At 39.6% G+C, this 26093-nt stretch overlaps 1 protein-coding gene across 1 annotated transcript in view; it reads right to left on the bottom strand.

The window, feature by feature from the left end:
• The window catches only part of tmeff1a (transmembrane protein with EGF-like and two follistatin-like domains 1a), a 21600-nt gene extending 6883 nt beyond the window's left edge, over positions 1-14717 (bottom strand). The window contains exons 1-5 of the mRNA XM_061979159.2: positions 14404-14717; positions 2087-2196; positions 1883-2012; positions 143-172; positions 1-69 (exon numbers count right to left, since the gene is read on the bottom strand). The exon at positions 1-69 is cut by the window's left edge and continues 28 nt beyond it. Of these exons, the coding sequence (XP_061835143.1) occupies positions 1-69; positions 143-172; positions 1883-2012; positions 2087-2196; positions 14404-14527 (463 nt within the window). The 5' untranslated portion in view covers positions 14528-14717. The remainder of the gene's footprint in view (positions 70-142; positions 173-1882; positions 2013-2086; positions 2197-14403) is intronic.
• Positions 14718-26093: the final 11376 nt, after the last annotated feature.

The following is a 26093-nucleotide window of genomic DNA, read 5'->3' as shown; positions in this document are numbered from 1 at the left end:
CTGCTCCATATTTACACGTGCTGCACTTGGAGAACTTCCTGCTCACGTCAGAAGCAGAACCTTCCTGGTCTGAGAGGCGAAGTAATAAACACTCCCGTTGAAGGAGACCCAGGCAGGAAGAAGAAAAAGAAGAAGAACTTACCATCTGGATCCCCTGAACCTGAGCCTGCATCTGTGAAGACATGGAAAGCAGGAAGTCACCTTTCACTGTATCAGGTATGAAGATACAAAACCCAAAACCAGTGAAGTTGGCACGTTGTGTAAATGGTAAATAAAAACAGAATACAATGATTTGCAAATCCTTTTCAACCTTTATTATTTATTCAATTGAATGCACTGCAAAGACAAGATAGTTAACGTTCGAACTGAGAAACTTTGTTATTTTTTGCAAATATTAGCTCATTTGGAATTTGATGCCTGCAACATGTTTCAAAAAAGCTGGCACAAGTGGCAAAAAAGACTGAGAAAGTTGAGGAATGCTCATCAAACACTTATTTGGAACATCCCACAGGTGAACAGGCTAATTGGGAACAGGTGGGTGCCATGATTCGGTATAAAAGCAGCATCTAATAAATGCTCAGTCATTCACAAACAAGGATAGGGCGAGGCTCACCACTTTGAGAACAAATGCGCGAGCAAATTGTCGAACAGTTTAAGAACAACATTTCTCAACGTGCTATTGCAAGGAATTTAGGGATTTCACCATCTACGGTCCGTAATATCATCAAAAGGTTCAGATAAACTGGAGAAATCACTGCACGTAAGCAAACCGACATTGAATGCCCGTGACCTTCAATCCCTCAAGCGGTACTGCATCAAAAAGCGACATCAGTGTGTAAAGGATATCACCACATGGGCTCAGGAACACTTCAGAAAACCACTGTCAGTAACTACAGTCGGTCGCTACATCTGTAAGTGCAAGTTAAAACTCTACTATGCAAAGCGAAAGCCATTTATCAACAACACCCAGAAACGCCGCTGGCTTCGCTTGGCCCGAGCTCATCTAAGATGGACTGATGCAAAATGGAAAAGAGTTCTGTGGTCTGACGAGTTCACATTTCAAATTGTTTTTGGAAACTGTGGACGTAGTGTCCTCCGGACCAAAGAGGAAAAGAACCGTCCGGACTGTTATAGGCGCAAAGTTGAAAAGCCAACATATGTGATGGTATGGGGGTGTATTAGTGCCCAAGGCATTGGTATCTTACACATCTGTGAAGGCACCATTAATGCTGAAAGGTACATACAGGTTTTGAAGCAACATATGTTGCCATCCAAGCAACGTCTTTTTCATGGATGCCCCTGCTTATTTCAGCAAGACAATGCCAAGCCACATTCTGCACGTGTTACAACAGCGTGGCTTCGTAGTAAAAGAGTGCGGGTACTAGACTGGCCTTCCTGTAGTGCAGACCTGTCTTCCATTGAAAATGTGTAGCGCATTATGAAGCCTAAAATACGACAACTGAGACCCCGGACTGTTGAACAACTTAAGCTGTACATCAAGCAAGAATGGGAAAGAATTCCACCTGAAAAGCTTTAAAAATTGGTCTCTTCAGTTCCCAAATGTTTACTGAGTGTTGTTAAAAGGCCATGTAACACAGTGGTAAAAATGCCCCTGTGCCAAGTTTTTTGCAATGTGTTGCTGCCATTAAATTCTAAGTTAATGATAATTTGCACAAAAAAAAAGGTTTCTCAGTTCAAACATTACATGTCTTGTCTTTGCAGTCTATTCAATTGAATATAAGTTGAAAAGGATTTGCAAATCATTGAATTCTGTTTTTATTTACGAATTACACAACGTGCACACTTCACTGGTTTTGGGTTTTGTACTTCATTTGTTATGATGGACTTCCAGAAGAACAGGTAGGAGCTCTGAAAGACTCACCAGGAGAACACGGGCCATCCGCCACCCTGGAGATGAGCCTCTGCTGCTTGCAGGAGGCCTGGCGCCGGTAGCACTCGTTCTGGTACGTGTCTCCGTTGGAGCCGCACACGGGCACATAGTTCTTGTGGCACTGCAAAGTACACATCAGCTCACGGAAACACGCCTCAAACGGAGCGCTACCATCACATACTTTATACCACCAACCTGGAACTGACACGCACACTTCAGCTGAGAGCCGTCGTCTCTGCAGACGCCTCCGAACTTACACGACGACTCGTCACACACCCTCAGGTCGCTCTTCTTCTCGGACGCCCCTAAACCAAGAAGAAGAACACACCGGCGATGTGTCTTAAATGAAACTGAGTACTCTTCAAAAAATATACTGCATACACCAGGGGTCACCAACCTTTTTGAAACCAAGAGCTACTTCTTGGGTACTGATTAATGCGAAGGGCTACCAGTTTGATACACACTTAAATAAATTGCCAGGAATAGCCAATTTGCTCAATTTACCTTTAACTCTATGTTATTATTAATAATTAATGATATTTATCTTTGTGGAAACACTGATCATCTTAATGATTTCTCACAATAAATATATATAGAAACAGATAAATATCAAAATTGTACCAAAAAAGAAGAAGAGAAAAACTAGCTAATTCGAATCTTTTTGAAAAAATAAAAAAAATAATTTATGGAACATCATTAGTAATTTTTCCTGATTAAGATTAATTTTAGAATTTTGATGACATGTTTTAAATAGGTTAAAATCCAATCTGCACTTTGTTAGAATATATAACAAATTGGACCAAGCTATATTTCTAACAAAGACAAATCATTATTTCTTCTAGATTTTCCAGAACAAAAATGTTAAAAGAAATTCAAAAGACTTTGAAATAAGATTTAAATTTGATTCTACAGATTTTCTAGATTTGCCAGAATAATTTTTTAAAATTTTAAATCATAATAAATTTGAAGAAATATTTCACAAATATTCTTCGTCGAAAAAACAGAAGCTAAAATGAAGAATTCAATTAAAATTGATTTATTATTCTTTACAATAATAAAAAAAAAATGTACTTGAGCATTGATTTAAATTGTCAGGAAAGAAAAGGAAGGAATTTAAAAGGTAAAAAGGTATATGTGTTTAAAAATCCTAAAATCATTTTTAAGGTTGTATTTTTTCTCTAAAATTGTCTTTCTGAGAGTTATAAGAAGCAAAGTAAAAAAATAAATGAATTTATTTAAACAAGTGAAGACCAAGTCTTTAAAATATTTTCTTGGATTTTCAAACTCTATTTGAGTTTTGTCTCTCTTAGAATTAAAAATGTCGAGCAAAGCGAGACCAGCTTGCTAGTAAATAAATAACATTTAAAAAATAGAGGCAGCTCACTGGTAAGTGCTGCTATTTGAGCTATTTTTAGAACAGGCCAGCGGGCGACTCATCTGGCCCTTACGGGCGACCTGGTGCCCGCCGGCACCGCGTTGGTGACCCCTGGCATACACTGTTGTTATGAGTTGTCATTGTACACACTGAAAATGACTATCACAAAATATTTACATACTACTTCTTCGCTCCTTTTTAATGATGAATAGCAACCACGACCTGCATGTGTGTGTGTATATGCAGTGAACACAGCACGAAGGACAGTTTGCAACCAATTAGACAAAAGCTCTCAGCATGACGAGCAGACAGGATCAAGTGAACATTTGGAATCAATGTGAGGATTAAAGCTTCTCCTTCCTAAAAGCTTCTTAAAATAATAATACTTGTGTGTTCTTTGTGGCGGATTGCAGGGGACTAATAGACTACTGTCACTCAAACACAGTGATTGAATGGCGACAGGTGAGAAACAACCCGAACACCGCCGATATAAACAATTGCAACATCCTGGCGATGGGATAATGTCCTCTTTTGGAGTAGTACTACTGTTAGCACATTAGCATGTTGGATTCAAAAAAGTGTTTTCCTTCAGCTTTTTACTGTTTTGAGAAAAATAGTAATTGCTGTGTTTCATTGTGTTAGGTCAGATGCAACTGCAGTAGCATGCTGTCGTTGGTATGCTGACTGTCATCAGCATGCAATCAGCAGCATGCACAGGATCAATGAGGAGAGTGCCGTGAAAAAAATAGATGGCGGCTGCAGCGAGGACAAAAACAGCATATTTAACCATGAACCGGTCCTGGTGTCAGAAAAAAACAAGGCAAGTGGTTCTGCTGGAGTTAACTTTTCCCTGGGAAGACCAGATGGAGGGGGCTTTTGAGAGGAAGAGGGCAAATCATGAAGAGCTGGCAGGTGAATGCCAAAGCAGGGGATGGAGGACTCAATGCAACCCAATCGAGGTTGGGTGCAGAGGATTCGTTGGCCAGCCTCTCATCAGAGCACTTAAGATGTTGGAAGTGAAAGGACTGCGCAACAAGAGAGCAATCAAAAAAAAAAAAAAAATCACTGACGCGACAAAAAAGGCATCCAGATGGCTGTGGATCAAGCAGGGCGATCCGTGGACAATAAAATCTATTTTAGACACAAGCCGGGACTTGATCACACTGGCTGGGTCGCCTGGGCGAGGGTGTCTGGTGTTGTGACACCCTTGCAACACCTCGTGAACCCAGGATACATCACTGAGGGTGTGTCTAAGTTACACCAAAAGTGTATACTAGAACTCAGCAATAAATACATGAATAATACATCAATCATAAAGTCATCATGCTAGAAAACTGTGTAGTGTTCATTCATACATGTGCACACACACACACACACACACACACACACACACACACACACACACATAATACATATGTATATATGTACTAAATATATGTATATTTATGAATATGTTTACTTATGTGTATATATATATACATATATATATATATATATACATATATATATATATATACACATATATATATATATATATATATATATATATATATATATATATATATATATATATATATATATATATATATATATATATGCGTATATACATATCATACACATTTATTTGATATATACAATATATATACACTGAATATTTATATATGTATACCAATATATACATATGCGTGTATACATATTTACACATCTATTTTATATATATACACATCTATTTTATATATATATATATATATATATATATATATATATATATATATATATATATATATATATATATATATCCATCCAGCCATCCATTTTCTACCGCTTATTCCCTTCTGGGTTGCGGGGGGCGCTGGAGCCTATCTCAGCTACAATCGGGCGGAAGGCGGGGTACACCCTGGACAAGTCGCCACCTCATCACAGGGCCAACACAGATAGACAGACAACATTCACACTCACATTCACACACTAGGGCCGATTTAGTGTTGCCAAACAACCTATCCCCAGGTGCATGTCTTTGGAGGTGGGAGGAAATTGGAGTACCCGGAGGGAACCCACACAGTCACGGGGAGAACATGCAAACTCCACACAGAAAGATCCCGAGCCCGGGATTGAACCCAGGACTACTCAGGACCTTCGTATTGTGAGGCAGACGCACTAACCCCTCTCCCACTGAACAAAAATATAATCGCAACACTTATTTTTGCTCCCATTTTTCATGAGTTGAACATAAATATCTAAAACTTTTACGACCTATTCCTCTCAAATATTGTTCACAATATCTGTCTAAATCTGTGTTAGTGAGCACTTCTTCGATGCCAAGACAATCCATTCCACCTCACAAGTTGAAGAGGCTGATTTAACAGCATGATTATTGCATAAGTGTGCCTTAGGCTGCCCACAATAAAAGGCCACTCTGAAATGTGCAGTTTTGGCCTACTGCCCTCGGTATTGGCACCATTGCCAAATTATGGGGGCTCCATCTGTGACTTCACTAACAACTTTAGCTATGCCCCGCGCAACATAGTATAGCACCACAAAAGCTAAAAAAAAAAAAAAAAGGCCCCTAAAAGGCGTACCCCCTGGTTAACAGATAAAAACAGAGCTCTTAAATTATCAGGTAGAAAGCTGGCAAAAGGTGGCCACAACAAATAAAACAATGTTTGTCAACACTGTTGAATTAGTGTAACATCTGTCGAGATGCTTCAAGGAGGACAGGAATTTCATCGATCCCTTTTAATTAGAGAAATTGTCTGTCGGCCATAACCACACCAAATAAAATTGTAAAATACTTCTATCTAGCAAAACTGGTCATAGTCTACCGTACAAACCAAGCCAAACGCAAGTCTTTGTCATCTGTTATATCAACAGCAGCCGCTTGCTCTCTCACTCACCTGCACCAACACACACACACACACTGATGCGTTTATGGCCACATAAAAAGTTGGACAACTCCAACACTACACATAGAGTGTAAATTCCAGGTCGTTACACAATGACTCCTCAATCAGATGTGTGCTTATTCTACTGTCATTTATTAAGAATGTAAATTTGGGGATATTAATCATGAAAAGATGTTACTAGATTACAGAATTGCTAATAGAAATACTTATTTTACAGATAGAAAGTTACACTTCATCTCATGCAACATGTGAATGTTTTAAAGGGAACTAAATTTGATCTCTGAAAAGGGTACACAATCTTTCCAAAGCAGGACCCCCACCCAGGCATAAAATATTATAGTACATAGCTGATAAAAAAAAAACAATATTTAAGTGGGCCAAATCACTTATATTAGAAAATCTCATGAATATAATGAATATAATAATAAGACATTTAAATTGTTATGTCATGTTTGATATAGATGTGCTGATGGTATGACCACAGTGTGCACGTCTGTATTCCACTGAATACTCAGGGTGTTTTTGCGTTTGCTCACGCACATGAAAAATTAGAGGGAACATTGATTAGCACGTATCGAAACATGTATTGGTTAGCCTTTTCTTGGTTTAACTCCTATCTTACTGACAGAATGCAGTGCGTCTCCCATAACAACGTGACCAGGAAGTATGTTAAGGTAACGTGCGGAGTTCCACAGGGTTCGGTTCTTGGCCATGCACTCTTCAGCATCTATATGCTGCCGCAAGGTGACCTCATACGCAAATACGGTGTCAGCTTTCACTGTTATGCTGATGATACCCGACTCTCCATGCCGCTAAAGCTGACCAGCATGCCAGATTGTAGTCATCTGGAGGCGTGTCTAAATTAAACAATGGAGGTCCAGCAACTTTTTGCATCTTAACGCTAAGAAAACGGAAATGTTGATTATTGGTCCTGCTTGACACCGGCACGTATTTAATAATATCACCTTAATATTTGACAACAAAACAATTGTACAAAGCGACTCTGTAAAGAAACTTGGTATTATCTTCGACCCAACTTAAGAGTGTTACTCAAACAGCCTTCTTTCATCTCCGTAATATCGCTAAAATGTGTCCCATTTTGTCCACCACTGACGCTGAGATCATTATTCATGCGTTCGTTACGTCTCGTCTCGATCACTGTAACTTATTATTTTCGAGTCTCCCTATGTCTAGCATTAAAAGATTACAGCTGGTACAAAATGCAGCTGCTCGACTTTTGACAAGAACAAGAACGTTTGATCATATTACGCCTGAACTGGCTCACCTGCACTGGTTTCCTGTGCACTTAAGATGCGACTTTAGTATTTTATACGTTAGTAGTAAAACCTTACATGGTCACGCTCCATCCTATCTTGCGGATTGTATTGTACCATATGTTCCGGTCAGAAATCTGCGTTCTAAGAACCCCAAAAAAAGTCTATGGGCTATAGAGCGTTTTCTATTCAGGCTCCAGTACTCTGGAATGCCCTCCCAGTAACAGTTAGAGATGCTACCTCAGTAGAAGCATTTAAGTCCCATCTTAAAACTAATTTGTATAATCTGGCCTTTAAATAGACCCCTTTTTAGACCAGTTAATCTACCATGTCTCTTTTCTGATTTGCCCCCCTCCTGCGTGGAGAGGTTATCAGGTGGCCCTCTCTGTACATCAATTGGTGATGTCGCTGCGCTGCTGATCTGTCTACATACAAGAGGATACCCTGCTGGCCTTACTATGGACTGGACTCTCACGTTAATAACCATATCCACTCAGCATCCATTGCTCCGGTGACCCGGGGTGGGGGGCTCCCCACATGCGGTCCCTTTCAAGGTTTCTTATTGTGCCCAGTGGGTTGAGTTTTTTTTTTCCCTGATGTGGGATCAGAGCCAAGGATGATATTGTGGTGTGTGCAACCTTTTAAAGCATTTGTGATTGAAGGGTGTACTATATAAATAAACTTTGATTGATAGACTTTGATTACATTGTTTAAGTACTTTACGCAATCTATTCCATAGTTAAATCCCATATAAAGATACACTAAATGCTTTCATCATTGTGTGTGTATATAAATGCTTTAGGTTCTGTTTATTCCTGAGATTGTATTTCTCTTTTCTTTTTAATTTTCTTGAGAAATACTGTTGTTATACATGATTTCTACAGTTTGAAAGTGTACGGGATCAGTTAATTTCAATATTTTAGATTTCTGTGTTCTCTATATGCAGCCTTATGTATTATTCTGAGTGGTGTTTTCTGCAGTACTGTTAGTAAATCAAGTGTACTTTTAGATTTGTTGCCCCATATCACTACACAGTAACTCAGGTATGGTAACACCAATGAACAGTATAGAGTATGGTGTGACTTTTGGTTTAGGAGTTATTTTGCCTTACTCAATACTGGAATATTTCAAGCCACTTTATGTTGTATGTACTTGATGTATGGTTTCCAGCTCATCTTATTAACTATCATAACTCATAAAAAAATAGTCAATGTCAATATGTTCACAATTTACTTTTTCAAAATAGCATTATTTTAGTTTTACTTAAAGGCGAACTGCACTTTTTATTTTATTTTGACTGTCGTTCACAATCATTATGAGAGACATGAGGACGGATGTATTTTTTTAATGCATGATAACTCGTAAATAAACGTAAAGTCCGCTTACAACGGAGCCAATGGGAGGTCCTCTATTCCGCCTACAAAACCCAATATATAACCCTCCAAAAAACAAAAACAATACTCCATTTTCATTTTATGATTTGAATATTAACCAAGTATTAGAGATATTGTTGTTATAAGCGCTAACGCAGACAAACTATGTATAGCAACGTCGTGATTTCAAGCTTGTGTAGCTATGTTAACATCATCGAGTGGTAAGCAGTTTCCTAGCTTTCTTGCCTCACCTGGATAGTAGGAGGAGGAGGACATATTCCGACAAATTGGTATACTTTAGACTCAAAAATGGCAAGAACAACACAAAGAGACGCCTTTTCTTCGCAAGGATTATAAATCGTTCTTCATCTAAACGGGAATATAACAAGATTATTTCAATCGGCATTCCTAATGACAGCAGACATTGTACAGTAAGTGATGTTTTATTATGTTTGTTGGCTCTCATTAGTAATAATCAGTGATGTTGTTGAAGAAAACAGTGAACGTTGTGATGCGTTTTTGAAATTAATGCACCGCGTATACTTAAAATTAACAACATAAACGTAAATATTAAATGTTATTTTAAATGTGCTTGTTACTACATTACACATATACTTACATCATGTACATAAAACTTTAATGGAGGTGTTGGGATGTTTTTAAGGCCTTTATAGGCAGAATAGAGCGACACCTTTAAGCTCCATTTGATGGCATTTGTTTACCATTTAAAATGCAGTAAAAAAAAAAGAAAATCAACGGTGATCTTGTCTTACATAAGGATTGTGAATGATAGGCATCTTTTTTTTTTTTCAAAGTGCAGTTCCCCTTTAAATTCACAGAAAATCTGTTTTTATCAAACTATTTATTTGGTCCATTTCTAACTGCACCGTTTTTATTACTTAATGTGTGTTTGTTTTCCCCTGAGCAGGATGTTGTCATCTGCAAATTGTATTAACTTGAGGTCTTTTGTGCTTTCATTGGTATAATTTATATACAGATTGAATAGTTTAGGTCCCAGAACTGACCCCTGGGGTACCTCACAAGATATATCCTATCCTTACGCATTGCTTCCTATTGGTTAAGTAGCCTTTCACCCAGTTCTAAACAACTCCCCTAATGCTGTATCGTTCTAATGTGTGTATTGGGATATTGGGATCTATTGTGTCAAATGCTTTTGATGGGTCCATAAATACTGCAGCTGCAGATTGTTTATTATTACGTAGGTCATTTCTTTAGATATTTCAATTAGTGCCATTAATGTTGAGATATTTTCTTTGTATCTGTTCTGGCTAGCTGACTATTTCATACTTGTTTCTAAATGTGTCTATCAATCAAAGTTTAGCCCTTAATCCCAAACGTCTCAAAGGGCTGCAAAATCCACGACATCCTCGGTTCAGATCCCACATCAGGGCAAGAAAAAAACCTGTTGTTAAATATTTTTTCAAGAATTTTAGATAATTGTGGGAGTAATGAAACTGGTAATGAGTGAATTGATGTTTATCGCCTGTCTTGTAAATTGGTATTATTCGAGGTATTTTCATCTGGTCTGGAAATGTTCCTGTTTGAAATGATTGTTACTTATGCACATTAATGTTTTTCTTAATCATAAATCTTGTATCTGTTATTGGAAATTGTACCTGTGTTTAGAGAGTAGTTGAAAATGAGTTTCCCCTATTTGAAAGACCAGCAGCCGCCACTGGTATACAGCCTGTGTTACATTGTACAATAAGCAGCAACAATTGAGTAAAATATATGTATGTTAATACTAATTACTAACAACACAGATTTGTTTTTAAATGTATGCACAACATTTTTTAAGCCTTTGTAAAGAAAATATATGCATCATCGCCGATTGTGCAAATACTATGATAATGTCATATTGACCATGTCCCTACCCCAGGAGTCGGCAAGCTTTTGCATTTAAAGAGCCATTTGGCCAGTTTCCACCAAATCAAAACCCACTTGGAGCCACAAAACCTATTTGATCACTATAATGAAGTTAATGCTACATATATGATTCCCTTTAAAGTATTGTCACATTATTTTACTGTCTTGTTCCCCCCCATATTTTGCATGTTCTTTTGTTACTGGTTTCTATTGTAGTTTTTTCCTATAGTTTCCCTGTATGTAAAGACCAACACCTGTCGCCACCTGACTATTAGTCAAGATCCAGCGATTGAATGTGCTTAGGTAGCTGTATCGCTCCTTGTCCATAAACTGAATATTGTGGGATAACATTATTATCACTTCATTGAGTTGTTGATTATTATTCCATGGTAGTAGTTAAAGTTGTGTGTGTGTTAGTAGTGCCATTATGCCAAACACTAGTTGTTTCTCCTTTACTAGGTTTGTCCATGTGTCTGTACTATTGCTCTTTTCTACAGATAAAAGAACTCGAGCTCTGTCATCTCCCTCCAAATCTTATTGTGTAGCGTGACGACCGTTGAAAATAAAGTGTAACCTTACGTAGCAGTGACATGGCAAAGACTGTAATTGGTTGGCTTTTAGTTCTTGTCCTGTGTTGATGCGATTCAATCATGAGGCAAAATGCCCACCTTTGCAAAAAAGCTTTCTTTGTTAGCAATTAAAGTATTGTAATACAGCACAAGTTCCAATAACTTCCAATCACTCTCTAGTTACTATTGTTTATTAGCAACAAAGGAAACTAACAAGATAAATCACGTTAAGTGGAATGGTTTCTCACCAGAAAACACTGCCCCGAGAATTGAATAGCTGATGCAGAACTTTGAAAGACTCACAACGATGCCTCAAGGGACAGCGTAGGGACAACAGTTCACAGAAGCATAAACTAGCTGGAGCCACAACAGCGGGATAAAAGAGCTGCAGGTTGCAGACCCCTGCCCTAGCCATAACCATACCGCCACAAGTATATTGGCAAGCTGGGGCAAAACCTGAGAGTAAAGTAGTATTTACAGTGTACGTGTAAATACGTATTTGCAATAATGTATAGTGGTAGTTGCTGTGGTATAGATGTATACCACAATATTTACAGTGGTACACATGCACAGTATTATTAACAGTAGTGCAGTATCCATCTATCCATTTTCTGCCGCTTGTCCCTTACAGCAGTGTTTTTCCAACCACTGTGCCACGAGATATTGTCTGGTGTGCCATGGGAAATTGTGTAATTTCACCTAATTGGGTTCAAAAAATATTTTTTGCAAAACAGTAATCATAATCCGCAAATGTGCCGTTGTTGAGTGTCTGTACTATCTAGAGAGCGGCAGAGTAACCGTGTAGTACTCTTCCATATCAATAGGTGGTAGCAGGTAGCTAATTGCTTTGTAGATTTAAGGAACATGGTTTGTCGTGATCACAAATATGCAGACGAGAGCATGAGGCAGCGTGGAGGTAAAAAGGTATCTAACGCTTAAACCAAAAATGAACAAAAAGGCATAGAAGCTTAGGGATGGCTATGTAAAACGAAACTAAAACTGAACTGGCTGCAACGTAAACAAAAACAGAATGCTGGACGACAGCAAAGACTTACAGCGTGTGGAGCAGACGGCGTCCACAAAGTACGTCCGTACATGACAATCAACAACAAAATAGGAGCGCAAGACAAGAACTAAATCACTACACACAGGAAAACACCAAAAAACTCAAAATAAGTCACAGTGTGATGTGACAGGTCGTGACAGTACACCTACTTTGAGACAAGAGCTATAGTGATGCATGGTTGGTTATGGTTTGAATTCATATCCAACAATTGCGAGAACAACTTTTTATTGGCAATATCGGCTGCTGAGTTTAATTTTTTTATGTTTTCTGTCGGTGGTGTGCCCCCGCATTTTTTCAATGAAAAAAATGTGCCTTGGCTCAGAAAAGGTAGAAAAAGCGGGGGTCACGGGGGGGCAAGGTACACCCTGGACAAGTCGCGACGTCATCGCAGGGCCAATATTATAATATTAATATTATTTGTGTAGCAGGGCTAGGCTCCAGCCCCCACACGACCCCAAAAGGGATAAGTGCTGGAAAAAGCATGGCTGGATTATTTACAGTTGCACACATGTATAGTAATTAGAGATGTCTGATAATATCGGACTGCCGATATTATCGGCCGATAAATGCTTTAAAATGCAATATCGGAAATTATCGGTATCAGTTTCAAAAAGTAAAATTTATGACTTTTTAAAACGCCGCTGTACGGAGTGGTACACGGACGTAGGGAGAGGTACAGAGCGCCAATAAACCTTAAAGGCACTGCCTTTGCGCGCCGGCCCAATCACATAATATCTACGGCTTTTCACACACACGCGTGAATGCAAGGCATACTTGGTCACCAGCCATACAGGCCACACTGAGGGTGGCCGTATAAACAACTTTAACACTGTTACAAATATGCGCCACACTGTGAACCCACACCAAACAAGAATGACAAACACATTTCGGGAGAATATCCGCACCGTAACACAACATAAACACAACAGAACAAATACCCAGAACCCCTTGCAGCACTAACTCTTCCGGGACGCTACAATATACACCCCCCGCTACCCCCCACCCCCACGTCAACCTCCTCATGCTCTCTCAGGGAGAGCATGTCCCAAATTCCAAGCTGCTGTTTTGAGGCATGTTAAAAAAAAAAAAAGCACTTTGTGACTTCAATAATAAATATGGCAGTGCCATGTTGGCATTTTTTTCCATAACTTGAGTTGATTTATTTTGGAAAACCTTGTTACATTGTTTAATGCATCCAGCGGGGCATCACAACAAAATTAGGCATAATAATGTGTTAATTCCACAACTGTATATATCGGTATCGGTTGATTTCGGAATCGGTAATTAAGAGTTGGACAATATCGGATATCGGCAAAAAAGCCATTATCGGACATCTCTAATAGTAATATTTATGGACATCATGTATAGTAGTAGTAGAAGCTGAAAGTGATAATGAAGGCTTTTGTTACAAGTCATCCTGACCTTTTGACCTGTCAGCAGCACACATGAAGTTGGCCCCTGCCCCCTCCAAACTTTGACAGCGAAGTCTTAAAAGATGAAACAACAGCGTTGGGGCGTCGCCCTCTCGCTTACCTGAACAACCGCAGGCCACCAGGCACCTGCACAATGTGCAGGTTACATGACCTGAGCTTCCTCCGACGGGAAGTCAGAAGACAAACCTTCAAAATAAAAGCTGACCTCAAGCCAGGTATTGGCTGAAAACTAAACCCCACGGCCCCACTCACCTCGCAGGGTCACGTGGAAACATGTCAAAAAGGTCACTGGAGGGGTTCCTAGGATGCTGAGGCAAGTGACCGTTTAAACATTTCCTGTCAGGACCAGCACAAATCACGTGACATCAAAAAGATGGCGGCGTGTGTAATGAAGATCAATGTGGAAGTAATCAATGATTGTCTCCATATCGACGCTAACCTCTTGAATAAATTATGTCTTACCTCATGCAATATCAGTGTTTCACGATTAAATATGCTCATTATTGAACATTATCACCTTCGTAAAATGTACCTAATCAAGTGGGCAAGCCTTCCACACGCGCGTGCCGGAGGCTGCGTCACCTAGCTATGCATCACCATCATCATCATCATCATCATCATCATCCTCTTACCTGCAGCACAGTCTTTGTTTTTACATTCAGGCTGGTAGGACGCACGCGCCTCGGGCACGTCGAGCAGCAGCGACAACACGCACGCGAACACGAGGCACCGGAGCGCCGTGCCCGACGCCATCATGGTGGAAGAGGGGGAGAGAGCTCGGAAAAGCTTCAAGGAGCGCAGCGGACGCTACGTGGAAGCATCCTTGCTGTTCTTCTTCCGGCCGGAGGAAGAGTGGGGAAAGGAGGAAGAGGAGGAGGTGTCTGCCGCCACAACAAAGACCAGGAGGAGCGGAGACGCTGCTCACGTGACTGGAAGACTAATTCTCCCCCCCCCCCCCACCCCACAGCCACGCCCACCAAGTCCACATCTCCTATTGCTGGGATGTTACCGACGTCACGTCCGGCTCACGCCCCGCCCCATAAATACGTGTGGTGGTCAAGCTAGCTCGGTTTTCAATGGGTACTATAGGCGGCATTTAGCAATTTCTCGAAGAAAAAAATGCCCTATGCTTGTGTTGTTTTTCGGCTCTACGAATCGTACAAATCGCGAAAAGGATAAACGTTTTTTTAGAGTTCCTCCAGAGGTAATTAAAAAGGTAGGGAGAGTGCAAGATATCTCGAAACTACGAGAAAAGCGTCACTCCAGTCTTCGAATGCATACATTTGCAGTGGTCACTTTTTTAAAGGTTTGTTTGATACGCTTTAAATGTTTATTATTTCCCATTTAAGTGATTGATTGATTGAGACTGTTATTAGTAGATTGCACAGTACAGTACATAATCCGTACAATTGATCACTGAATGGTAACACCCGAATAAGTTTTCATCCATCCATCCATCTTCTTCCGCCTATTTGAGGTTGGGTCGCGGGGGCAGAAGCCTAAGCAGGGGAGCCCAGACTTCCCTCTCCCCAGCCACTTCGTCCAGCTCCTCCCGGGGGATCCCGAGGCGTTCCCAGGCCAGCCGGGAGACATAGTCTTCCCAACGTGTCCTGGGTCTTCCCCGTGGCCTCCTACCGGTTGGATGTGCCCGAAACACCTCCCTAGGGAGGCGTGCGGGTGGCATCCTGACCAGATGCCCGAACCACCTCACCTGGCTCCTCTCGATGTGGAGGAGCAGTGCCTTCACTTTGAGTTCCTCCTGGATGACAGAGCTTCTCACCCTATCTCTAAGGGGTTAAATTAAAAAGGTGGGGAGAGTGCAAGATATCTCGAAACTACGAGAAAAGCGTCACTCCAGTCTTCGAATGCATACATTTGCAGTGGTCACTTTTTTAAAGGTTTGTTTGATACACTTTTAATGTTTATTATTTCCCATTTAAGTGATTGATTGATTGAGACTTTTATTAGTAGATTGCACAGTACAGTACATAATCCGTACAATTGACCACTTAATGGTAACACCCGAATAAGTTTTTCAACTTGTTTAAGTCGGGGTCCACGTTAATCAATTCATGGTACAAATATATACTATCAGCATAATACAGTCATCACACAAGTTTATCATCACAGTATATACATTGAATTATTTACATTATTTACAATCCGGGGGGTGGGATGTGGAGGGGGTTGGGGCAGGGGGGTTAGGTTTGGTTGATATCAACACTTCAATCATCAACAATTATATCATCTGAGAAATGGGCATTGTAACAGTGTAGGTCTGACTTGGTAGGATATGTACAGCGAGCAGTGAACATAGTGAGCTCAGAAAGCAAAAGAACAAGTATATACATTTGATTATTTACGTTTGATTATTTACAATCCGGGGAGGTGGGATGTGGTGTGGGGAGGGTGTTAGTTTAGGGTTGTAGTTGCCTGGAGGTGTTCTTTTAGTGCGGTTTTGAAGGAGGGTAGAGATGCACTTTCTTTTACACCTGTTGGGAGTGCATTCCATATTGATGTGGCATAGAAGGAGAATGAGTTAAGACCTTTGGTAGATTGGAATCTGGATATCTCGAAACTACGACAAAATTTGCAGTGGTCACTTCTTTAAAGGTTTGTTTGATACGCTTTTAATGTTCATTATTTCCCATTTAAGTATTATTTTGATATTATTTTTTATTTGTTTAACACAAGTGTTTGAAAAAGCAACCAACTCGGCGAGTGTAAATAAAAGAAATCAAATGTGAGCAAACCCGAAAAAGAGTTAAGCTTTTACCAAAAGCAGCAATCTTAAATGAAGCTTTCAGCACATACACAATGTTGACATCTATAGTTGTATTTTGATAAAGACGGTGAAAAACACGCTACTAATAAATGGCATGCGTAACAACAAGTACTCAGTGGCCTAGTGGTTAGAGCAGGGGTGTCAAACTCAAATACAGAGTGGGCCAAAATTTAAAACTGAACAAAGCCGCGGGCCAAGGTTGAACAAATTAACCTTTAACGTACTCTACTAGCTATCGTCACGTCCTCTTTTCATCCATTCTAACATCGTTCAGACCCAGTCACAAGATATGTGCGGCTTCTGTACGCACACACGAGCGAATGCAACGCATACTTCATCAACAGAGATACAGGTTACACTGAGGGTGCCAGTATAAAAAAACTTTAACACTGTTAGAAATATACGCCACACTGTGAATCCACACCAAACAAGAATGACAAACACATTTCGGGAGAACATCTGCACCGTAACACAACATAAACACAACAGAACAAATACCCAGAACCCTTTGCAGCACTAACTCTTCCGGGACGCTACAAAATACACCCCCACACACACACACACACACACACACACGAACACACACCTTGTAGCGTCCCGGAAGAGTTAGTGCTGCAAAGGGTTCTGGTTTGGTGTGGATTCACAGTGTGGTGTATATTTCTAACAGTGTTAAAGTTTTTTATTCGGCTACCCTCAGTGTAACCTGTATCGCTGTTGATGAAGTATGCGTTGCATTCTAATGTGTGTGCATGCAGAAGCTGCACATGTTATGTGACTGGGCCAGCACTCGTTTGGTGGGCTGGCTGGCGTTTGGAAGACTCCCGGGAGGATCGGTGGGCCAGCTTTAGTGTTAATTTGATATCGCCTCAAGGGCCAAATTTGGCCCGCGGGCCAGAGTTTGACACCCATGGGTTAGAGTGTCCGCCCTGAGATCGGTAGGTTGTGAGTTCAAATCCCAGCTGAGTCATACCAAAGACTATAAAAATGGGACCCATTACCTCCCTGCTTGACACTCAGCATCAAGGGTTGGAATTGGGGGTTAAATCACCAAAAATGATTCCCAGTGCTGCCCACTGCTCCCCTCACCTCCCAGGGGGTGAACAAGGGGATGGGTTATGCATCACCACAGAGGACAAATTTCACCACACCTTGTGTGTGTGTGACAATCATTGGTACTTTAACAAACATCGGTAGACGTGAAGTTAAATCATAAAATGCAACCTTACCCGAGCAAAAACAATGCAGGATTCATCCTGAAGAATCTTGATACCAATTTCCTTGACACAGCCACGCACAAAGAAGTTGTAGACCTCCATGCTATTCCAAGTTTGTTTTTTGTTGTTTTGTCGTGTAGAATGGCGTCTGGAGCACAATAGTTCGATATGTCTAAGAACGCGACCAACGTACAAACGTATAATCCTTGATATCACTTGACAAATCGTTTTATTTTTTTTAAAGAATAGTGATGTATTCCATTGCATAGTTACATTTTTTGCTCGTATCTGCTTTTTGCAGGAAGATTTAAGCCTGTTTTGCACTCCAATAGTTCTCGCGCTGTTGCTGTATCAATCAATCAATCAATCAATCAAAGTGTATTTATATAGCCCTTAATCACAAGTGTCTCAAAGGGCTGCACAAGCCGCAACGACATCCTCAGATCCCACATCAGGGCAAGAAAAAAACGCGCGACCAGTGCAATGGATGTCGAGTGGATCTAGTTAATAGTGTGAGAGTCCAGTCAATAGTGGGGCGAACAGGGGTGGAAATAGCGCAGAGACGTCCCCAACTGATGCACAGATGTGTGGTCCAAACTGAAAACAAAGTTTTGTTGTACTTGTGCAATGACAATAAAGACCTACCTACAACCCGGGTCCCGACTTTGAACAGCTAGCGCTTCATTTGTGGTCCCCTAATAACCTCTCCACGCAGGAGAGCAGAAAAAAGACGTCAGATCAACTGGTCTAAAAGGGGGGGTCTATTTAAAGGCTAGAGTATGTTGACCACCACTGGTTTTTACTTCCGGGAAGAAGTCACCTGTCGGAATATCAGCTATGAACGCTGTGGCAAACACCTGATGGAGCCCAGAAAGTGTTGACATGTTGACACATCATAATCTATTTCCACTTCTTTTACGGTCACACTTGCTGCTAAGCATCTAGCACCTTAGCATCTTAGCATATATGACAAAGAAGACTCCATCAGGTCACAGCCACATTTGGACTGCACACTAGTGTGCTGTGAGATATTGTCTGGTGTGCAGTGGGAAATTATGCAACTTCACCTAATTTATCCCAAAAATATTTTTTGCAAATCAATAATTATAATCTGCCAATAATGTGCCGTTGCTTAGTGTTTGTGCTGTGTAAAACTCGGCAGGGTAACCATGTAATTCTCCATGTCAGTAGGTGGCAGCAGGTAGTTAATTGCTTTGTAAAAGTCGGAATGTGTCCGGTGAGATGAGGATGGTTTGTTGTGATCCCAATATGCAGACCACAGCGGGAGGCAGCGTGCAGGTAAAAAGGTATGTAATGAAAATGAACGAAAGGAAAAGGCAAAGGCTTTGCAAAACGAAAGTAAAACTGAACTCGCTACAAACTAAACAGAGACAGAATGCTGGACGACAGCAAAAACTTACGGCGTCCACAAAGTACATCCGTATGTGACATGACAATCAACAATGTCCTCACAAAGAAGGATAGCAGCAACCTAAATAGCCTTGCTTGCTAACACAAAGCAGGTGCGCGGAATAGCGCTCAAATGAAGACATGAAACTGCTACAGGAAAACACTAACAAAACAGGAAGGGCCACCAAAATAGCAGCGCAAGACAAGAACTAAAGCACTACACAGGAAAACACCAACAAACTCAAAATAAGGCACGACGACCTGGTGGAGTTACATTTTTTAACGTTTTCTGCTGGTGGTGTGCCTCCGTATTTTTTTATGAAAAAAATGTGCCTTGCCTCAAAAAAGGTTGAAAAACACTGCTCTATCTTAACCGGGCACATAGCTCCGCCCCCTCTGAAGTCATGCGCACTCCTGCGGTAGGGGATATAACTAATTGCTATTGCGACATCCAGTGGACACATTTAGAAGAGCAGTTTCTTTCATTAAAAAATTTCAGCTTATTTTTATGCTGACCAAAATCATCTCGCGGGCCGGATAAAAGGGCCCGCAGGCCATATGTTTGACACCCCTGCCCTAGTGACTGCCTTCCAGACTCATGAAGTAGACAAACTAGTATTTTTACTACATTCAACATGGCCGCAGCATTCCAATTATGCTCCTGTTCTAATGGCCTCTCGATTCAGAGGAACCATCAGAACCAGAAACACTGACCAAGCTAGAACCTTCCAGAACGTCATTTTCTGAGGTTTCGTCTTCTTGCTGTCCACATGGAAACCTTAAACCAAATCTCAGATTAATTTGTCGCCATATGTCCTGCTCGTCCTGCTGACTCGGCACCAGCCAGGCCTATTATGCCATCACTGGGGGTTGGTGATGGTGGCGTGCATTCCGCCATCTGTAGATTCTCCACCTCCTCCGCTGCCCCCAGCAGAGACAAGGATGGATAATCCCAGACGTCCCGCGGGGGTCGAAGCAGGGGGTTGAAGTTTATCTTCCGCTAATCGCCACACCATAAACCCCCCTACCCGCCCTCGCTCTGGGCGATATATCAAAGGCCTTCTTCACCAGCAACATAGTCCTTCCTGTGACTCACAGCTGCAGGTCAGAGGTCAAATCATAAGACAAGCCGAAGCACTTTGGTCCAAAGAGTTAGGAACCAACTACACCATGTGACCATCAACTGGACCATGTGACCATCAACTGAGCCATGTAAGTGTCAGCTGGACCACGTGACCATTAACTGAGCCATGCACATGTAGTACATGGATTCGAGTCCAACTTAAAGGAGTGAGGCTGAACCGGACCAGAAGAATTGAATTGGCTCAGACTGAAACATAGAACAGAAGGTGGATTTTCTCTCAATCCACTTAGGAGAATCTGTCTTGTTTAAGCTATCTATTATCCACCCTGTCTTTTACACAGTAAACATCTAGAATACAGGTATTGTCCTCATTAAGGTCATTAGTAAGCCAAGGACTATCCCAGCTAACTTCAGATAAGAGGTGGTGTACAGCAGGCTCATGCCAAATTTTTAAATCCGAATTCCATGAATTTGAATGGCAATTCCAATTCCAATTGAAAGCAACGTAATTGAGATTCAATTGAATTCTAATTAATAATTTTGGTGAGCAGTATTTCAGAATCATGCTTCACAATATATTCCATACATTTACATAATTAAATTATTGCTATTAATCATACTCATGTACACTTTGATATTTTAATTATAGCAAAGGTTTTCACCGATTCTATAAAACACTATGTCATTGTGTAAATGCTAAAAGCATAAAATAAACACACTTCATTTATTATGTATTCATTGTGTGTATTGTGCATTAACACATCTTTTAAACGTGCATGAGAGAGAAAGAGAGAGATCCATCTTTCAAGCAAAATGCTATAAACAATAAAAATAAAAGGATGAGATTACCTGACAAGAGCATATTTTCCTCTTTAGTATTACTGTATGCTGACCACAGCAACACCCAGTGTTCTTCTTCTCTTTCTTCTTTGTTGTTTAATAAATAAAGTACAATTGTACAATAAAGCACTATCTGTCTATCTATTTTAACGGTGGTTGCAATATATATATATATATATATATATATATATATATATATGTATGTGTGGGGAAAAAATCACAAGACTATTTCATCTCTACAGGCCTGTTTCATGAGGGGGTTCCCTCAATCATCAGGAGATTTTAATGGGAGCATTCACATACCATGGTTTATATAGGGCACAGAGTGGGTGGGTACAGGCTGGCGTAGGGGCGTGGTGATTGGCTCATGTGTTACCTAGGAGGTGTTTCCGTCTGTGGCGGCATGCTGTTACAATTTCACTGCGCTTGTTGAGGGATGACAGGTCTGGACGGTAAATAATAAACAGTTTCTCTTTCAAGCATAGGTTGCATCTTTTATTACCACTATTGTAAGGTGTGCTGGGTGCAAGAATTTGCCATGTTATTGAATATTCAACATTATTGTCTTTGAGGTCCCAAATGTGTTTGCTGAGTTCTGTGGTATTCCGCAGGTTTTGGTTCCTGAAAGAAGCCTTGTGATTGTTCCATCTGGTTTTGAACTCTCCCTCGGTTAATCCTACATATGTGTCGGATGTGTTAATGTCCTTGCGTGTTACCTTAGATTGGTAGACAACTGATGTTTGTAAGCACCCCCCGTTGAGAGGGCAATCAGGTTTCTTTCCACAGTTGCAGCCTTTGTTGGTTTTGGAGTCGCTCTGTCCGGGGGCCGACGGCTCATTTGCAATTGTTTTGTTGTGGTTTGAGATAATTTGGCGTATATTGTTCATACAGCTATAGCTCAATTTAATGTTGTTCTTGTTGAATACTTTTCTTAGGATGTTGTCTTTGGGAAAGTGTTTGTCAATCAGATTGAGGAATTTGTGTCCAATGTTAGTTGAGACGTTTTTGCTGTATGGGGGGTTGTACCAGATGATGTCATATATATATATATATATATATATATATATATATATATATATATATATATATATATATATATATATATATATATATATATACAGTATATATATATGTATATATACTGTATATATGTATATACATATATATATATATATATATATATACAGTATATATATATGTATATGTATATATGTATATACATATATACAGTATATATACATATATATATGTATACATATATATATACATATATATGTGTATGTATATATAAATATATATATATTAATATGTATGTATACATATATATATATATATATACTGTATATATATATATATATATATATATATATATATATATATATATATATATATATATAAAAATATATATATATATATATATATATATATATATATAGTTTGTACCTCGCCTTCCGCCCGAACGCAGCTGAGATAGGCTCCAGCACCCTCCACGAAATTGAAAGGAACAAGCGGTAGAAAATGGATAGATGGATGTGTATATTTATATATGTATATATATATATATATATATATATATATATATATTTTTTTTTTTTTATATATATATATATATATCCATCCATCCATTTTCTACCACTTATTCCCTTATATATATATATATATATATATATACATATATATATGTATGTACTGTATATACAGTACAGGCCAAAAGTTTGGACACACATTCTCATTCAATGCGTTTTCTTTATTTTCATGACTATTTACATTGTAGATTGTCCCTGAAGGCATCAAAACTATGAATGAACACGTGGAGTTATCTACTTAACAAGAAAAAGTGAAATAACTGAAAACATGTTTTATATTCTAGTTGCTTCAAAATAGCAACCCTTTGCTCTGATTACTTTTTCGCACACTCTTGGCATTCTCTCGATGAGCGTCAGGAGGTAGTCAACTGAAATGGTTTTCACTTCACAGGTGTCATAGTTTTGATGCCTTCAGTGACAATCTAAAATGTAAATAGTCATGAAAATAAAGAAAACGCATTGAAATGAGAAGGTGTGTCCAAACTTTTGGCCTGTACTGTATATTTTTATATATAGATATACTGTATATCTTTGGTCACATTTAGATTTAAGATTTGATTTAGATTTAACATTTGAGTTTAGGGGCAGCACGGTAAGAAGGTCCTGGGTACGATCCTCGGGCTCGGGGCTTTCTGTATGGAGTTTGCATGTTCTCCCCGTGACTGCGTGGGTTCCCTCCGGGTACTCCGGCTTCCTCCCGCCTCCAAAGACATGCACCTGGGGATAGGTTGATTGGTAACACTAAAAATTGGCCCTAGTGTGTGAATGTGAGTGTAAATGTTGTCTGTCTATCTGTGTTGGCCTTGCGATGTGCTGGTGACTTGTCCAGGGTGTACCCCACCTTCCGTTCGAATGCAGCTGGGACCTCAAGAGGGACAAGCGGTAGAAAATGGATGGATGGATTTAGATTTAAGATTTAGATTTAAGATTTAACATTTAGCGCTCACATTTATATTTAACATTTGAATTTAACATTTGGGTTTAAATTTAACATTTAGATTTTGGATTTAGAATTAGATTTAAGATTTAGATTTAAGATTTAGCGTTTGGATTTAGATTTAACATTTAGATATACTATTTAGAGTCAATTACAAAAAAATATACAAAAAAGAATTTAAACTTAAATGCAATTAAATAAGCTAAATCTGAGAAAAGTGAGTTAAATCTGAAAAATATATCTGCTAGAAAAGTGTGACTGGATCTTTTACACCCCAGAATTAACACGTCACATCACAAAACATTACTTGAAGCAATTTACACACGGGCGGAGTGGTTCATTCAGTGGCTGTCCAAAAACTTGAGAGTTCTTGGTTCGATTCCAGCATTTGCCATCAGTCGCTGCTATTGTGTCCTTGAGCAAGACACCTACCTTTCTACCAGTGCCACCCACACTGGTAGAAATCTATCTTACCATGAATTGATTAACGTGGACCCCGACTTAAACAAGTTGAAAAACTTATTTGTGTGTTACCATTTAGTGGTCAATTGTACGGAATATGTACTGTACTGTGCAATCTACTAATAAAAGTTTCAATCAATCAATCAAATCTTGCCACCACCCGGCTTGAATGTATGGGTTTTCCAATGCAAGGCGCTTAGGGACAATTGTGAAAAAGCGCTATATAAAAATCATCCATCCATCCATTTTCTACCGCTTGTCACTTTTGAGGTCGCGGGGGGTGCTGGAGCCTATCTCAGCTGCATTCATCCATTCATTCACAGCAACACATGAATAATAATACCAACAATACCCTTTAGGACAGTGATTCTTGACCTGGGTTCGATCGGGCCTTAGGGGTTCGGTGAGTTGGCCTCAGGGGTAAAAACACATCTGACTTATCGTGTAAATAAAAACTTCTCCCTATCAGCGTATTATGGATACCCCCAAACAATATTCCCTCTAATTTTCCATCTGATTTGCAGGTTTTTTGATTGATCGATTGAAACTTTTACTAGGAGATTGCAAAGGAAGAGAATACATTATATGAAACAGTACAGTTTACACAGTACAGTACATATTCCGTACAATTGACCACTAAATGGTAACACCCGAATAAGTTTTTCAACTAGTTTAAGTCGGGGTTCACGTTAATCAATTCATGGTAATGTGTGTAAGGTTTGTAATTAGTTGTGAGTTCATGCATTGTGTTGGTTTTGTTCTTTGAACAAGGTGATGTTCATGCACGGTTCATTTTGTGCACCAGTAAAAAAAACATATTACTTTTTCTTGAATTTGAAAAAAAAAAAATACATTTTATTTTTCACTAAAGAAGGGTTCGGTGAATGCGCATATGAAACTGGTGGGGTTCGGTACCTCCAACAAGGTTAAGAACCACTGCTTTAGGATCATTACAGGAGTGTTTTTCAACCTTTTTTGAGCCAAGGCACATTTTTAGTGTTGAAAAAATCCGGAGGCACACCACCAGCAGAAATCATTAAAAAACAAAACTCAGTTGACAATAAAAAGTCGTTGTTGCAATTGTTGGATATGAATTTAAAGCATAACTAACCATGCATCAATATAGCTCTTGTCTCAAAGTAGGTGTACTGTAACGACATGACTTATTTAGAGTTTTTTGCTGTTTTTCTGTGTGTAGTGTTTTAGTTCTTGTCTTGCGCTCCTATTATGGTGGCTTTTTCTCTTTTTTTTTGGTATTTTCCTGTAGCAGTTTTATGTCTGCCTTTAAGCGATATTTCCCGCATCTACTTTGTTTTAGCAATCAAGAATATTACAGTTGTTTGTATCCGTCTTTGTGGGGACATTGTTGATTGTCATGTCATGTTCGGATGTACTTTGCCTTTGTCGTCCAGCATTCAGCCAGTTCAGTGCATAGCCTTCCCTACGCTTTAATGCCTTTTCTTAGGGGCACTCACCTTTTGTTTATTTTTGGTTTAAGCATCAGACACCTTTTTACCTGCACGCTGCCTCCCGCTGTTTCCGACATCTACAAAGCAATTAGCTACCGGCCGCCACCTACTGATATGGAAGAGTATTACACAGTTACTCTGCCGAGCTCTAGACAGCACAGACACTCACCAACAACACATCATTTGCAGACTATAATTACGGGTTTGCAAAAAATATTTTAACCCAAATAGGTGAAATTAGATAATCTCCCACGGCACACCAGACTGTATCTCACGGCACGCACAGTGGTTGAAAAACACTGCATTACATTACACAGAAACTGATGGACTTTTGCTGTAAACGAGTGACAGCTCACTGAATATTTTCATTATTTCGACTTTACAATTATCCATAATGTCACATGTTGGGTTTTTTTTGTGTTTGTTGATCTAAATGTGTTTATCCTTGAGAACAAGTTAAGTCTAGTTAGATATTAACGTTGCGTTCCTGTTGGTGGGAAACTACAAGCTGTGACTATAAAGTTAAAGTTAAAGT

The sequence above is a fragment of the Nerophis lumbriciformis genome, linkage group LG19, assembly GCF_033978685.3.
Source record: "Nerophis lumbriciformis linkage group LG19, RoL_Nlum_v2.1, whole genome shotgun sequence".
Lineage (NCBI taxonomy): Eukaryota > Metazoa > Chordata > Actinopteri > Syngnathiformes > Syngnathidae > Nerophis > Nerophis lumbriciformis.
The sequence above is the reverse complement of the archived record's forward strand: the minus strand, read 5'-3'. Positions and strand labels throughout refer to the sequence as shown.